Source organism: Taeniopygia guttata, chromosome 8 (assembly GCF_048771995.1).
Source record: "Taeniopygia guttata chromosome 8, bTaeGut7.mat, whole genome shotgun sequence".
In the NCBI taxonomy this organism is placed as follows: Eukaryota; Metazoa; Chordata; class Aves; order Passeriformes; family Estrildidae; genus Taeniopygia; species Taeniopygia guttata.
This window is the reverse complement of record NC_133033.1, coordinates 10,214,329-10,230,254: the sequence shown is the minus strand read 5'-3', so window position 1 is coordinate 10,230,254 and position 15,926 is coordinate 10,214,329. Positions and strand designations below refer to the sequence as shown.

At 58.3% G+C, this 15,926-nt stretch overlaps 2 protein-coding genes across 3 annotated transcripts; both read left to right on the top strand.

The window, feature by feature from the left end:
* Position 1: 1 nt before the first annotated feature.
* On the top strand, positions 2-6,469 carry ATP6V0B (ATPase H+ transporting V0 subunit b). The gene is given in 8 exon segments (NM_001245317.2): positions 2-146; positions 3,058-3,106; positions 3,582-3,665; positions 4,092-4,169; positions 4,742-4,811; positions 5,155-5,206; positions 5,586-5,776; positions 6,152-6,469. Coding segments are annotated over 8 exon segments (615 nt in total). The 5' UTR covers positions 2-79; the 3' UTR covers positions 6,176-6,469.
* A 2,494-nt stretch (positions 6,470-8,963) lies between these two features.
* On the top strand, positions 8,964-15,723 carry B4GALT2 (beta-1,4-galactosyltransferase 2). 2 transcript variants are annotated; one of them, XM_032749866.3, is made up of 7 exons: positions 8,964-9,188; positions 11,472-11,858; positions 12,218-12,453; positions 12,525-12,715; positions 12,988-13,110; positions 14,183-14,287; positions 14,421-15,723. In XM_032749866.3, exons 2-7 carry the CDS (start codon positions 11,543-11,545, stop codon positions 14,569-14,571), a joined length of 1,122 nt encoding a protein of 373 aa, XP_032605757.1. In that variant the 5' UTR covers positions 8,964-9,188; positions 11,472-11,542; the 3' UTR covers positions 14,572-15,723. The 2 variants fall into 2 exon arrangements, with proteins under 2 accessions (XP_032605757.1, XP_032605758.1); XM_032749867.3 differs by having other exon boundaries at positions 9,179-9,311.
* Positions 15,724-15,926: the final 203 nt, after the last annotated feature.

Sequence of the window (15,926 nt, the reverse complement as noted above, 5' to 3'; positions counted from 1 at the left end):
CAGTTCCGGTCAGGTGCCGCGCGGGTCAGGTGGCCCGGCCCGATCCGCTCCCGCCGCCGGTGCCGCCGCCGCCGCCGCCATGACGGGGCTCGCCCTGCTCTACTCGGGGCTCGGCCTCGCCTTCTGGACCACACTGCTTGGCGTTGGTCAGCGCCGGGCCGGGGCGGGGCGCGGGGCCGCGGAGAAGGGGGGTCCGGGCGCTGCGCGGCGGGGCTGAGCCGTGGGACAGCAGAGGTTACCGGGCCCGGGGGGATGCTGGGTTCACGCTTGTGCCCGTGCTGGCTGCTCCTGTGCTGCAGAGCGCTGGGAGGGTGTGGAGAAGGGAGCTGAGCGTTGAGGGCCGCGGTGCTCTGTGGTGCCCGGCACGACCGGGTGCGCTGCTGTGGGGCTCCCCGGGCGGGCAGCGGCTCCCTCAGAGCCCCGGCGGCGCCGTGGCACTCCCGGTCGCTGTTGGGAGCAGCTTTCAGCGCTCTGAGCCTGTGTGGCTTGAGCAGTTTGCTTCTGTGTGTGTGCGAGGGCAGGACGGTGCTGGTGCCCGTCAGGGGTTTGGTAAGGCAGGGGCAGCCTGGTCCTTCAGACTCTGCTGGTTGGTGTCTCTGGGCTGGAGAGATGGTCTTGCTTTGCCAAGCTGTGGCACCATGACAGAACATGCAAGTTTGGGTGGTGGTGGGGCTGCTGCTTGGCCGTGTTGCAGCTCGTGGCAGCCCATGCACTGCCGCTGAAGGTGTTGGGCTTTTGGAGGATGGATTTGATGCCCGAGGGCCAGCAGGTAGATTTTGTGCTGGGACTGGTGGTTATTTTCTCTTAGCACAGAATGAAGTGACCACAAACCAGGCAGAGGCTGGGGAAACCTTGGCCATTGATTCAGTGTTTGGGTGAGCAGAGAGAATGAGTCGGGAGTGAAGGGTGTCTCACTCCCTCGTGTTTCCAGGGCCTGGTGAACCCACTGTGGGCTTAGGGCTGCCTCACTGGGCTCTCTGAATCATGAAATTTACATAAGTGCAGCTTCACCCCTCTGGAGGTGAGACTGTTGGAAAATCTTGCTGAGCTGAGCGCAGTTACTCTTAACTTCCCCTGCCCTGTTGCAGTCCCTTTTTGAGGAAGACCACAAACAGGAAGTGGTCTTACTCCATGTAGTGTTGCAGCAGTGTCTCTTTGTGTTTTCTGTCTTTGTCCTAAGCCCTGATTTGATCCTCCAGTCCTGCTGCCCTATCTTCTGTCCTTCTGGCTTCAGGGCTGCAAGTCAGAGCTCACAGGAGAGTGTCCTTTACCCTGTTTCTTTTGCATATGAATCTAAGGTTACACCTGCACTTGAGGAGATGAAGGGTGACCTGAGGACCTGCCCTGAGCTGGTTGTAGCTCTCTTTTACCACTTCTGGGGAGTGGAGGCAGCTGAGGCTGGCTGGGGTCAGTTCCTGTTCTGACAGCAAGCAGCAAAGCCAAAACACAAGTAACAGAGTGGCTGGACCGAGCACTAGAGATCATCCTTGAAGGTTGCCAGAAACGCAGGCTGGGCCGTGGCTTTCTTCTGTATTCCCTGGCTGTGGTGACACCATTCTTCATTCTTGTGTGTCGCTACAGGGGAGGGGGGCACCCCAAATCTGTGGCAGAAAGAGTGATCAGCATTACCACCTCCCATAAATTTATGGGACTCACTGGCTTGCCTGACAGGGCTTGTGTGCTCCCCTGAGGGTGCTGAGTGGGGTGCTCAGACCTGAGCTGTACATGGAGGAGTGAGTACACAAGAATAATGGGGACATCCCTGCTGCAAGGGATCTGCAGTGCTGAGGCCTTCCAGTGGGATGAATTGTCCTGCAGGTCTTGGCTGTGCTCAGGGAAGGCCATGGTCCTGGCCCCATATTCCTGCTGGGCTGATTGCCATCACCCCCTACTTCCAGGCTGCTGCTCTGGGGTGGAAGGGAGCAGTGGGACACATCTTAAAGAGTGACCTCTTTGCTGCATTTGAGCATTTCACACATCTCCCATTTCCTCTTTTCCCAACTGTATGTGAGATCAGCATCACACAGGCACTGACTGCTTATGGTGTGATATAACCAGATCTGGTAGAGCTGTCCCTTCACCCTCTGCCTGGTGTGGAGCACACAGTGCCATGATGCCTGTGCTTATCAGTTCCTTAGGGCTGGGTCACCCTCCATTTTCCAGCAAAGAGCAAGCGTTTTTCTGGTCTGTAGCCATGTTTCCCACTCAGGAGCTCAGAGTAAGGCAGGGTTTTGGTGCAAGCACCTCTGCATGTGCCTGGGCTGTGCGGGAATGTGACTCTTGGCTGTGGTTCCTGGTGGGAGATAAGCACAGCAGGGCAAGCCCTCCTTGGAAAGGAAGGGCTTTTCTGAGTTTCTCAGGACAATGCTTTGGTGTCTCCCACTTGTGTTGGAGCATAAATTTATCTGGAAATTACCCTAGGGGAGATGCTGAAAACAACAGTCGTGTCTTGAACCCACAGCCTTGGAGAGGGGGTGTTGGAGGAAAGCTGGAGCTTCTCGTGTTGATGGGCTCCAGGGAACCAACACAAATGCTGATGGGATGGTGATGTAGCAGCAATGGTCAGTCAGGGCACAGCCTTGCTCCTCCTGTCCCTCCTGTGCCAGGGAGGAGCTCAGAGCTGGTCCCCTGGGGCTGTGGCTGTCCAGCAGGGCTGAGCCTTTGGAGAGCCACAGTGGAGGCCGTGCTGGGGCACAGGGCTGTGGATTGCCCTTGAGACCCTGTAGCTCAGCATGGTCTGTGGCTGCTCAGCAGGGCCAGGGAATAGAAAATGGGTGTGACAACAACCATGATCATCTTCTGGGCAAGACTGGGATGGGGGCTGTCAGTATCTCAGACCCAGGCTGTTTGTCCTGTGCTGATGTGGAAGTGTTGGGATCATGAGGGTAGGATTTGGAGGGGACACCCTGCCCCAAGCTCTGCATGCTTGAGCCAGTCTTCCCAGTAACCCTCCTTCATGCTGTGCTGTGCTCCTGGGCCTTTGCCTCGAGGCTTAGCAGGTTGGGGAGGAGCTGGCAGTGCCTCCCTGGAGGTTTCCATCTTGTTCTTGCTTTCCAGGGATCTGCTACACAATATTTGACCTGGGCTTCCGCTTCGATGTGGCGTGGTGAGTTCCCTGTAAACTCGGGCATCCTCAGGGCTGAGTGAGGAGGCAGGTGGTGCTGGCAGTGCCTCCCAGGAGCAGCACTTGCTTTTGAGTGATGGGCAGCGGTCACTGCCTCACAGGAGAACAAGAGCTACAGTGAGCAGGGCCTCTGCTCCCTGGGAGGTGGGATGGATGCAGCCCCTGTGTTCCTGTGGCTGGCTCCGTACAAGGTCCTGGTGCAGCTCTTGCTTCTCTGCCCTCCAAGCCCAGGCTTCTGCTTCGCAGTGAGGGTTTGGGAAGAAGATCTAGATCCATGCAGTTGAGGGTCTTGTGTTTCTGGCTGGCAGACATAGGTTCTCATGTCTCACTGTCTGGCTGCCCAACCCATCTTGGGCTTCATAATTTGGTGGAGGGGTACCTGTTTTGGGTTAGGCTGTGCGGTGGGACTATGGGGGCTCAGCCTCTGTGCTAACTCAGGACATTTCTTCCTCTCCAGGTTTCTGACGGAGACCTCACCCTACATGTGGTGCAACCTGGGCATTGGCTTGGCCATCTCCCTGTCTGTGGTGGGAGCTGCCTGGTGAGTGGGACTGGCTCTTCAGCATTCTCCTGCTGTTCCACCTTGGTAGCTGTGTGTACACTGCAGTTTTCCCGCAGCACAGCAGGGTAGAACAATGCATACATGTAGGATTGTGGGTCACCACACCAGTGGGGCTGAATGCTGGGGGGTCTGAGTGGACCAGCTCACAGACAGCAGTGGCAAGACAGGGAAGTTTCTGGAAGCTGTGCCCCTGAGCCTGGCTGTCCATGGTGGCTCTTGTGCCCCAGCAGTTCTGCCGGTGTAGGTGGTGCAGCCTGGGGCCACTCATACCCCAAGAGTGACTAGGCTGAGTGCTCAGTGTCCCCCAGCTGCATGCCTGATTCTTTGCTCAGCTGAAAGATCCTGGTTTCTGTATAGAATTCTGCAAGTGCCAGACCTTCCACCAACCACCCTTGTCTGCTACAGGGGGATTTACATCACAGGCTCCAGCATCATTGGTGGTGGAGTCAAAGCCCCGCGGATCAAAACAAAGAATCTGGTGAGGTAAGCACAGACCTGGGGTTAGTTCTTTTTCTGCACCTGAGTGGGGCAGGTGACAACCCAGTGAAGACTTCTGTCTGCTCTCTAGCTGGGTGCTGCTGGCAGACTGTTCCTTGTTGAGCTGCTGATGCTGTTTGTTTTCAAAACAAAGAGCACTAAAGGAGCCAGAGTGCTGCTTTAAAGGGTCACTGTGTGATACCATACTGTGAATGAGCCCAGTGTGTTCAAAACAAACACCCTGAGATCACACATCCTGCCTAGGCAAGGGTTCTCCTTGTACAACCCTTCCATAAGGAGCAGAAACAGCCTGTTGAAGGACAAGGCTTCCTAGGCCTGCTTCCAGCAGGATCCTTGCAGCCTACTCAGGTGCCACAGCAGAACCAGCGTCCAGCAGTTGTGTTTGGCAGCTCCCCCTGGCTTGAAAGTAAAGCAGTGGGTAGCTTCCCATATGGCTGTGGAGGGGTCTGGCTGGCTGGGCATGAAGTGGCAGGGGCTCCCTGGGGCAGGGTCTTTCCCCTGGGTTACTGGTCAGACTGACTGAGGCGCTGTGCTCAGGCTTTGCCTTTCTCCCACAGCATCATTTTCTGCGAGGCCGTGGCCATCTACGGGATCATCATGGCAATAGTCATCAGCAACATGGCTGAGGTATGGGAGCACCTGGGCTGCCATGCCACCCCTGTGCCAGCCTCGGGGCCACAGTGGGGATGGGCAGCTGGTCATGGGCCAGTATTGTGAGGGGTAGCCCTGTGGGGACTTGGAACACTGTTGTGCCTTTGGGAGCCCCTGGACTGCTGGTCTGTGTAGTGATCCTTGCCTGTGATGAAGAGAGGGTGGGGAGAGCACACACAAGGCAGATTCCATGAAGCCATGATGTGGAATCAGGGACTGGCTCTGGCTGAAATGAGGCAGCCTCTGGCTGTATCAGGGACACGTACCTTTTCCAGAGACCACAGACTTGTCACTAAACAGGTCCTGTGCTTTCTCTCAGCCTTTCAATGGAGTCACCCCAGAAGAGATTGGAGCTAGGAACTACCACGCAGGTAAGGACTTCTGGGTCCCTGGTACAGTTGCTGTGAGCACTGACCTCCACCTCTGACCCACTCCTGGTCTGCTGCTGCTGTCTGAAGGACATGTGACTCTTCTGTCAAAAGGCAGCTTTTTACTTACCTTCTCAAGGTCCTCCCGCAGCCAGCAGGCTGTGCTGCCCAGCAGCAGCACTGTTCCTCCCCTGGGTGGAGCAGTGGCCTGGCTCTGTGGGAGCTGAGGCACACCTCAGAGCAGTCCTGCTCCCCAATAGGGTGTTGCTGGGGCTTGGCAGCTCCTGGTCTTCTGTCACCTTGAGACAGAGCTTCTGCAGCATGACCTGGGTGCAGGTGGAAGGAGGTTACATCCTGCTCTTGCAGCGTTCCTCTCTCACAGGTTTCTCCATGTTTGGAGCTGGTCTGACCGTGGGTTTATGCAATCTCTTCTGTGGGGTCTGTGTGGGCATCGTGGGCAGCGGGGCTGCCCTGGCTGATGCCCAGAATGCCAGCCTCTTCGTCAAGATCCTGATCGTGGAAATCTTTGGCAGTGCCATAGGGCTGTTTGGGGTCATCGTTGCTATCCTGCAGGTACCTGCTTCCTGAGGCCACCAGGCCTAAGTGAGCGCAAGGTGCTGTCACCCTGGATGCTTTCCAGCCCCAGGGAGACACACCTGGGTTTCAGCACAATCTTCTGCATTGGGATGGGGAGGCTGCTTACAAGGTTTGGGGTGGCACAGCTCTTCCCAGAGCATACTGTGCCTATTTGCAACATTGGGAACCCTTCTGATGGCCCCTCTGTCACCGAGCGTGTCACCTTGCGTGCACCTTGTGTGACACTCATGTCGTACCAGTGGGGCTGATAAGCTCTCTGCAGCTTCTGGATGATCCTGGGGTGCTTGGGTGGGATTGGGGTGTGAGCTGGGGTTTGTGTGCCACAACCTAACCTCTCTTCTTTCTTTCTAGACATCTAAAGTAAAAATGGGCTGAGCCCTCTTGCACTCAGCCTGTTCCAGCCCACCCCAAGAGGTTCTGTATATACTTATTTAATGTTTCTATACTTGATTGGGGTGGGAGATTCCTGGCATCAGCAGCAGGAGCCTGACCACGTAGAACCCCGTCCTGCAGATCAGTCGGCCCCTTGGAAGAAACAAATTTCTCTGTGTGAATTCTGCCCCCAGCAGCCTGGTCCAGTCGTGGGACCCTGATGCTGCCCATCCCCGGTGTGTAGAATCGACCATCAGTGCAACCCTGTGTCAGTGAAATAAATATGGTTCTTGTCCAGCTCTTTCTCTTCCCTGTGCAGGCTAGGGAGGTTTGCAGAGAGCAAGTGCTGGTTTGGGCTGCCCCAGTGCTGAGAGATTCCTCTCTGTTCCTCTGGCAAAATCCCTGGTCTCTTCCAGGAGCCTGGTGGTGTCCTGACTGTGTGGGGTTAATTCTGTTGTTTTCTCAGGCTGCAAGAGCCACCCTCTTTGGGCTGTGGGAACGCAGAGCTGTGCCTTGCTGCCTGGAGCAGGTACAAGGCTGTTGGAACAGGCAGCAGGCAGCTCTGAATTGCCTCTGCCAGGCTCCTAGCAGCCCAACGTGAGCCCAACACAAGCTGCTTTGGGCCTTTCACCTCCCATCCAGATAGTTCAGTGTAGGGGGGGTGTACACAGTCCATAGCCCCACTGTGCAGCTGGGGAGCACCAGAAGGGCAGACAAGTGAACGTGTTGCCCCTTCAAGGGACATACTTCAGCCAGCAGCTCCCTGGTGTGACTGTTGGCTGCGTTCTGGGGCTCCAGTCTGCAGTGTCCCTCTGTCCAGGCAGAGGTCCCAGGGGTGGGGATGCTTTGTGCTGGCTCTGTTCCGTGTCCCTGGCTGTGCTGAACAGTGTGGGGAAGCTGGCTTAGACAGCTGGACCTGCAGCTCATCTGCTGCTTGGGGGAAGGAAAGGACAAGGTCCTTCTGCATGTGCTCTGCAGAGAGCCTGGAGGCTGCTGCATCTGCTGTATCCAACACAAGGCCCTCATACTGTTCTACCACTATACCTTAACAGAGCACTGATCTTCCAGTGCTGTCTCAGAGCAGATGCACACTTAGAGCTGCCCTTCTCTCTCCGCATGTGGGTGCCACAGGCTGGGGCAGCAGTGAGTCTGCTGGAGCCTGCTGATTCTTGCCCTTGAACTAGGGCAGCTGCTTCTGTATGACCCCTCTGAGATCTGCTGCTCTCCTGCCTCTGTTCCAGATTGTCCTTTGAGTTTTGGGGCTGCAGTATATATATTTCAGCCCTGGGTGCGTGACAGTCGTGGGGAAAACCAAGCCACTGCCATCTAGGTGTGCTGGCTGTCCCCTGGGGCTGGAGGCTCTCACAGGAGAAATGTGAGATCTGTATAGTGGCAGAACACAAACTGGGCTCTGCCGCTTCGAAGAAAGTGTCAGGTGTGGGCAGACTTTTGCCTGTTCTGTGTGGGAGCTGCAGAACCGTTTCATCAGACCCACACCAAGCTCAGGAAGGAGATGCCTGGGGCTGGAGAGGCTGTGCTGTGCTGGAGTTAGAAAAACTGCTTTATGGGTTAATCATCTTCCTGGTTAGCAGCTGTCTTGAAAGACTCGCCCACTTGTTTTTCAGGGATGGGCCTTGCCCTGCCCTGCCCAGATAGAAATGCATCTGCTGTCAGAAATGTGCCTCTGTGAGATGCTTTTCCACTCTCCCAATCCTGCCTGTGTATATCACAGCTTTGGCAGGGGAATGGGCCCACAGGCTCCTTACAAAGATCTGAGACCCATCAGGGCTACTCTCAGGGTGACCTATAGCCTGCCTACCATAGCCAGCAGTGAAAAGGTGAGCACGCCCTGTGGTTCTAGGTGTGCACACTTGGGTTCCAGACTTTGGACTAAACACCTGCAAAACACCTGCTGCTCAAGCAGATAAAAGCTTAAACAAGGCTCCAGGGTCTTACACCTAGAAGCAGCAGCAGGAGTTAAAAGATATTTTGGTAATCATGTGTAGGTACTGATGAGAAAAATGCCACCTGCTGAGGAGCCAAACCAAGAGCTGGAGGCATAAGTTGGACTGCTTTCAGCAGGGCTTGTTTGCAGGGGTGGAACAGGGCTGGGCTGGGTAACTGCCATTTGGTTCTCTTCTGAAAGCTTGTCTGCTGAAGGGAGTTCCTGAAGGGAGCTGCAAAGTCCTCGCTTGGGTGAGTAGCCAGGCATGGGAGGAGGAGGGTGCTCAGGGAACAGGGTTGCTCCAAACAGGCACAAGTGCTGGGGAAGGGAGCTGAGCAGGTGGTAGAAGGGAAAGGCTGCAGACAGAGCAAAAAATACTTGTGGCCGGCCAAACTTGTGGTGGGACCAAACCACGATCTTTCACCGATGCCATTGTGGTAAGGAGAGTGAGATTCCCAGTGTTTCCTCGCAATGAAACATAGAAAAGGTGGTGGTGGTGGGGAAGGAGCCACAAATAGGTTGCAAGGGACGCTGAGGCAGCACCAACGGCCGGGAGCGTGGGAGTCGCCACAGGTGGGTCCGTGGAAGCGCTGCCTTGCGGCGACGCGGAGCGAGGGAACGGAGAAAGGCCGGGACACGCTGCGCCGGTGTCCCGGAGGGTCCCGCTGCCGCGCCTGGGGCCGAGGGTTGAGCATCTCGTGGTGGAGCCGGAGGCATCGCGCACCCCCGGGAGTGTCCGCACCCGCGGGAGCCGCGTCCGTGGGGCCGGTGCCCGCGGGACTGCCCTGCCGACTCCGCGGGACTGCCCTGCCGGCTCCGGGGCGGGCGGCGGCGGCGGCCCCGCCCGGTGCGGCGGCGGCGGGCGGAGCCGGCGTGCGGGCGCGGCCCCGTCTCCCTGCGGCTCTCGGCGGTGCGGCGGCCCGGCCGGCTGGGCCCCCCGCAGCCCCGGGCATGGGAGCCCGCGGGCCGGCGGCCGGGGCTGGAGGAGGAAGAGGAGGAAGAGGAAGAGAAGGCGGCGGCGGCGGGGGCCGCTGACCAGCGCCGGGGCGGCGCGGCAGCCCCGAGGCCGCGGTGAGTGGAGCGGCGCGGGCAGGCCTGGCCGGGCGGGCGAGGCCCGGGATGCGACCCGGGGGATGCGATCCCGGTCACTCATGGGCGGCACCACTCCGGCTCGGGAAAAAGCCTAATTCTGAGGTTGTTTCTCATTTTTTAAATAAGTTTTTGCATGTGTCGCGGGGACTGGGAAAAAATAGGGGGTGGGGGAGTGTTAGTTGTGCTGAATGCGGCCCCTCGCCCCACTTTTGGCCAGGAGGTTGTCACCTTTAAGGCATCGGGGCCACCGGCTCCCACCGTGCCTCCCTTCTCCCAGCCCTGGGATGTCTTGTGGGAAGAAGGATTGAGTGCTCGGGGTTGAGCATCGCCTGCAAAACAAGCATCACCAGCCCCATGGCACATACTGCACTGGCTTGAAACCCTGGGGACCAGCTCCACAGCCCCAGGTTGCTTTTGGCCTCTCACACTCTGCACAGTTGCTGCGGTGGGGGGAGATGACATCATATTTCACAGCCCCCTCCTTAGCAGTTTAAACCCACTCATGTTCGTGGTGTCCTGTGGCCACTGCTTGATGGAGTGCTTTGCTTTTGTTCTTGCTGAGTGTCACCCTCTACTTGCCTCAGGGACCATTCTACCAAAGGGCCCCTAAAACCAGCTCTGATTTTTCCCTATTGCATCCCCATCTGGCTGTTGGGGCACCACCACTCCATGTACTGCTCAGGCTTTTGGGGAGGGTTTCTGGCAGGTGCTGGGGGCTGGCAGGTCCCCACGTCATGGGCTGTGGGGTGACAAGGCACTGTGATCGGGGGAAAGTCTGAGCGATAACAGCAAAGCTAGCTTTTCTTCAAAGAGCTGCTTTCTAGAAAAAAATGGGTGTGGGGTTGTGCTGCTGACACATGGCAGGACACCCCAGGGTTATCCACAGGGGTATGCTCTGCATCCTGCAAAGGGAGGGTTGACATAGTTGGGGTGTTGCGCTCAGAGCCTTTTCCAGCACCTCCCTGCCTGTGGTGGGTTCCAGGGTCTGCCTGCCAGGGTCATTCCTGTGACTGGGAGAGCACGCTCCAGAGCAGAGTTAGGCGAAGGATCCTGCTTCACACCTCAGCTCTGATCCCCATACCCGCACAGTGTGGCCATCACTGCCGACTCAGTGCCCTGTGGCTCCCTGGGGAGCCCCACTGGACAGGGCTGCCAGTGACCGGTTGCCAGCCCTGTTGGATGCTACCTGCACTCCTGCTGGGGGTCCTGCTACAGACCCCCAGCCACCAAGGTCCCCTCAGGGACCACCCAGCAGCTCTGGCCTGTCCCAAGACCTCAGAGCTTTGTGAACCCTGGTGGCTGTCCCTTGTGATTGCATTGCCATATCCTAGCAGCTTCCCTAACAGCAGGGACTAGCAGGGCAGGGCTCAGGGCAGGAACTGGGGTGCATAGCTGTACTGTGACCTGGACCCTGGCAGTGGCAGGGCTGGGAAGGGCTGCATGTTTGACTTCTCTGGGACTCTCTAGTGACTCTCCCAGCTGGCTTCCCAGCAGGGCTCTGGCCCAGCTCCAAGCATCATGTGGGAGATAAGGGGACCCTAACTTCCAGCAGTCCAGTGTCCCAGGAGGCCTCACCATCAGGAGGAGGGGAGATGCACCACTGGCTGTATGCCAGACCCCCCTGGATGTGTCAGGGAACCCTGACTCCAAGGGGCTGGGATATCCTGCTTGGCTTGGCTCGGTGTCTGCCGTGCAGCTGCTCACCCACTGGGTGCCTTGAGAGGGGCCCCTGCCAGCATGACTCTCACTGCCACCCCGCTTTGGTGCTGCTGCTGGGGTGTAGCTCTGTGGGGAGGGAGCAGGATGGGGAACAGGGAAGTGGGATGCCTCAGAAAGGGGTGGCTGGTGGGGACATCTGTGGTGCTCTTGGGACATCCCAGGGTGACCATGTTTTTAGAGAGTGTAGCCTTCATCAAGGGCTCAGCCTCCATGGGAGCTCTGTGTGGCATGTCTGGAGGTATCTGCATATTCTCTCTGGGTGGGAAAAACAGAAGGGGATTGGATCTGTCCTGTTCTGGTCTTGGCTTAGGAAAGCAAGGAGGTGATTTGCTATATGGGGCTGAGGACCTCTCATATCTTCATGGTTGTGCCTTCAGAGCAGAGATCCAGGTGCAGCATTCCCCCTCGAGTGCTCCCTGGTATACCAGCCTGCAAGCCCTTCACATCTCCATCAGGCCTGTGCTGCTCCTGCTGTCCCAGTGTCATTTGGGCTGGGTTGGGGGCTCAGGCTCGTGGTGTCCTGAGGATGAGGTGTCTTGGCAGGATCAGGACCGTGGCTGGAGCCGCCCCCCTGCCCCGCCAAGCGCACATGTCCGCCTGCCCGTGCCCAGAAGATGACCAGGCTGCTCTTGGGGGTGACCCTGGAAAGGATTTGCAAGGCCGTGCTGCTGCTCTGTCTGCTCCACTTCGTCATCATCATGATCCTCTATTTTGACGTCTACGCGCAGCACCTGGACTTCTTCAGCCGTTTCAACGCCAGGAACGCCTCGCGCGCCCACCCCTTCTCCAACTCTTCCCGCCCCAACGGCACCGTTCCCAGCTACGGGCCAGCCGGTGCTGAGGCCCCATCCCCCAGCACCAAGCCCAGCACCAACCAGTCTGCCACTGAGAAGCCCTTGCAGCCCTGCCAGGAGACACCTCCTGGTTTAGGTGAGACATGCTGGGTGAGCGTTGGGGATTAATTTGGGCTCTGACTCTGAACATGGGGCTAAGGTGGGTGCTCATGGCTGACATCCTTATCCCCTGGGCCCTGGGCATGGCTTCCCCATGAAATAGTAGAGAAACCACAGCCTGGAACTGTATCAGGACAGCTGGTTTCAGGTTTTCTTAGCCCAGTCTCTCTGCCCCGGTTTAGGAAAGGCTCTGAGCGCTCTCTGCCCTCAGCAGTGCCAATCCCCCTTGCAGGTCCTCCCCGCTGTTTGCTTTACCACTCTGGGCAGGAGCGGCAGGTTACCGTGCCCCTGACCATGTCCTGTCCTGTGGGCATTGCCCTGCCCTCCCTCTCACAGTTGGGCGCCTGCTCATCGAGTTCAGCTCTCCCATGAGCATGGAGCGAGTGCAGCGGGAGAACCCTGATGTGCGCCAGGGTGGCAAGTACACGCCCCCAGACTGCCTACCCCGGCAGAAGGTGGCCATCCTCATCCCCTTCCGGCACCGCGAGCACCACCTCAAGTACTGGCTGCACTACCTGCACCCCATCCTGCGCCGGCAGAAGGTGGCTTATGGTATCTACATCATCAACCAGGTGAGGGGGCAGGGGCAAGGGGTGGCAGGGCTGGGGTGGGCAAGCAGGCATTGCTGAGCTTTGCTCTGCAGTTCGGTGAAGACACCTTCAACCGGGCCAAGCTGCTCAACGTGGGATTCATGGAGGCACTCAAGGACGACGAGGAGTATGACTGCTTCATTTTCAGCGACGTGGATCTCATCCCCATGGACGATCGCAACCTCTATCGCTGCTACGAGCAGCCACGGCACTTTGCTGTTGGCATGGACAAGTTTGGGTTCAGGTGGGTGCCCCGGGGAGCTGGGGTGTTTCTGCCCAGGCAGGGTGGGAATATCTCTCTGGGATGGCATCAGGGCAACCACCCTTGATTGCCACCTGGGGCTGGCATGAGGTTGATGGCTGGAATTGTGTACCTGAGATGGCAGAGAGCCCAGAGCCCTGGGTAGGAGGAGGGTGACACAGGAAAGAGTTGGTACTTGTACTTGGGGGTCCCCATGGAGCTCACCTCCATCTTTGCCTGTTCCTGGGGCTGACCCATTTGCTGTCAACCTGCAGGCTGCCCTATGCCGGCTACTTTGGCGGTGTCTCTGGGCTGAGCAAGTCCCAGTTCCTGAAGATCAATGGCTTTCCCAATGAGTACTGGGGCTGGGGAGGAGAGGACGATGACATCTTTAATCGGTAGGTGCCCAACGCCTCACTAGCACTGACTGCTTGGGGTGTACCAGACTTCCCACCGAGCACTGAATTAGCACTCTTACAGCACTGGTGTTCCCAGTGTTGTGGGGGAGGTACATGGGCTGTGCCACATGTCAGGAAGGGATTGAATTACACTCCAGCTTTGGGGCTGATGACCCTTATGGATGAAACTGGCCTTTCCCAGAGTGCTGGGGGCTGCAGGACACCCCTCTGCCTCTCTTGTGGGTATGCACCGCATCCACAGGGTGGTGTGCCTGTGGGCTCTGCTCCATACAGGGGCTGGGATGCTAGACTTGGATGTGTCCAGGGCTGAGATTAAAGACTTGGAAGTATCTTAGTGGTGGCCCTGCAGCAGCCATAGAGTCATTCCTGCCAGCAGCCGGCAGGCAGCAGTACAGCTGCAAGCTGAGCAAAGCCAAATCCCCCCACACCCTGTGTTGGGTGCCAGAGCTTGACGATGGCCACATCACCTCCCATGGGTTTCCCCATGGTGTTGCCCAGGGAAGCAGCGTGCAGCCAGTGGGGTGTAACCAGCCTGTAATAGCCAGACTAGCAAAACACCCTTGTAGGAGTCCTGAACACATGGCACAGTTGTGATTTCCACACAAGGTGGGCTCGGGGTGGGAGACAAGAAGTGTGTGGAACTCTGGAAGAGCTTCAGGCAGCCCTTGATCTGAGGGGAGGGCTCCAAGGGAAGGGCTAGGCAGCGGCATTCAGGGAATGTAAAGGGCAGGGGCCGCAGAGGGAGGGAGGAATGGCGGGGAGGGATGGATGGCTGCACATGGATGGCTGCCTGTGTGCAGCACAGGCTGAATGCAGCTGCCGGTCCCTGGATGGGAGTGGCACTTTGGGCACACTGCCATGGGGCATGTGGCACCCTAGGTCATGATACTGGCCTGGGTGGGGCCGGGCTTTGCTCAGCTTGGCTTGGCACAGCTTTGTTTAACCAGGGACAGGTTTATTTTGCCTGGGATCTGACCCTGGAGGTCACTGGGCTGGGGAATGTCCTACCCTGGGGCTCACACACTGATCCCAACCTTCTCCTGGCCCCCAGCATATCCCTGAATGGCATGAAGGTGTCGAGGCCCGACATCCGCATTGGGAGGTACCGCATGATCAAGCACGAACGTGACAAACACAACGAGCCCAACCCGCAGAGGTGAGTGAGCCACAGGGCTGGGGCAGTTGGGACGCTGGGCGATCACTTGGCTGCTCACCCCCACAGAGGTCCAGCACTGCTGGCCCTACAACAGGACATCCCTCCATCCTCATCCTGCTCTTCTTTCCACCAGATTCACCAAGATCCAGAACACCAAAATGACGATGAAGCGGGATGGGATCAGCTCGCTGCAGTACCGGCTGGTGGAGATCTCCCGCCAGCCCATGTACACCAACATCACAGTGGAGATCGGCAGGCCACCGCCCCGCCTGGCCCGCGGCTAGTGCTCCTGTCACTGGGATCCCCTGTGCCTGGGGTTGGCTGGGCATGGTGGGTTTTGCCCCAGCTCAAGAGCCAGAACTGGACAGGGATGTTTTCTGCCTACTCTGCTGCCTTCTGGAGACGGCTGCCCCCCAGCCGGCCCTTTGGTCCCTAGGATTTCTCCATCTCCCCCATCCCCACGAGTGTGTTTGCAGGACCCCTGCCCCATACGTGGTGTGTTGGTGGATGAGCCCAGCTGCCCTGCAAGCAGCTCCTGGCACAGAGGGAGGGGGCAACCCCAGGCCTGGCAAGGAGCCCCCAGTCCATGCCAGCTCCTGCCTGCACCCTGGGTGGGGAGGGTGAAATCCCACTGCTTTGTGAGAGCTGGAGGGTCCCCACCGGCGCTGTGAGAAGTGGGGTGCAGGCTTCCCCCTTTACCAGTGCTGGAGCCACTGCTGCCCCAGCTGGGGATGGGAGCAGCCTGGGGCCCCCAGGCAGGCAGGATCAGGGCGAGGTTGCTGCCCTGGCCAGGCACTGCTCATGCTGCTGGGCACACAGACGTGGCTTGCTGTCTTCCTCTGCTTTAGTCTGGTGCTTAGAGCCGGGCCCTGTCTCAGCTCTGCCAAACAGAGACCTCTGATTAGTGAATGCCCCTTGCTGTGCCTCAGTTTCCCGAGGGCTGGGGGGATGGCAGCTGTATCCCATCCCCCTTCCCCAAAGGCAGGTGCTGTGTGTGCGTGCAGCCCCTGTCTGCGCCTGCCCTCACCTGCCCTCCCTGCTTTGGTGGGGTAAATAGGGCTGATTTGAACCCCCCCCAGCACGTCTTGGTGGGGGCTGGTGCACCCTCTAGCAGGGAGGAAATCTTCTCCTTGAGGTCTCCCCTTGTCTGCCTTCCCGCTTCCAGGCCAGGGGCAGGGGGGCTGCAGGCAGGAGAGGCCGGGACCGTGCAGGGCAGGAGCCCTGTGCCCCTCCATGGGACTGGGAGCCCCAGCACCCCCTGATGCTCCCTGGGGGGCTGGGAGCAGTGGGGTTTGGAGCAGGGCAGCTCGCCAGGGCTGGGGGGCACCGGCGACTTTTGTACATTTGAATGTCTGACCCTTTTTTCAGCGTACGTTGAATGCAGCGTTCGGTCGTAGAGACCGGGGGTTTTGTATTTAATAAAAGTTTGAAAAGTTGGCAGGCTTTGTGGGGGTGGGAGAAAACACCATCTGATGAGGAAGTGGGATTGTGGAGTATAGAGGGGAAGTCCTGTCTGCCACCTCCAGCTGCTGGCTGGAAGGCAGAGCCCCTGACTCAGCCCCTCCATGCCTTGGGGGAGTCCCTGCTCACTCAGCAATGCAGGGGGGCCTAACAAGGCGCCCACCTAGGGAAAGCGTAC

Excerpts from the sequence above, each read along its gene's own strand:
- B4GALT2 (XM_032749866.3), top strand. The coding sequence starts at position 11,543 with ATGACCAGGCTGCTCTTGGGGGTGACCCTGGAAAGGATTTGCAAGGCC. Across the intron at positions 11,859-12,217 it reads GGAGACACCTCCTGGTTTAG|TTGGGCGCCTGCTCATCGAG; the intron begins GTGAGACATGCT and ends TCCCTCTCACAG. Across the intron at positions 12,454-12,524 it reads GTATCTACATCATCAACCAG|TTCGGTGAAGACACCTTCAA; the intron begins GTGAGGGGGCAG and ends TTTGCTCTGCAG.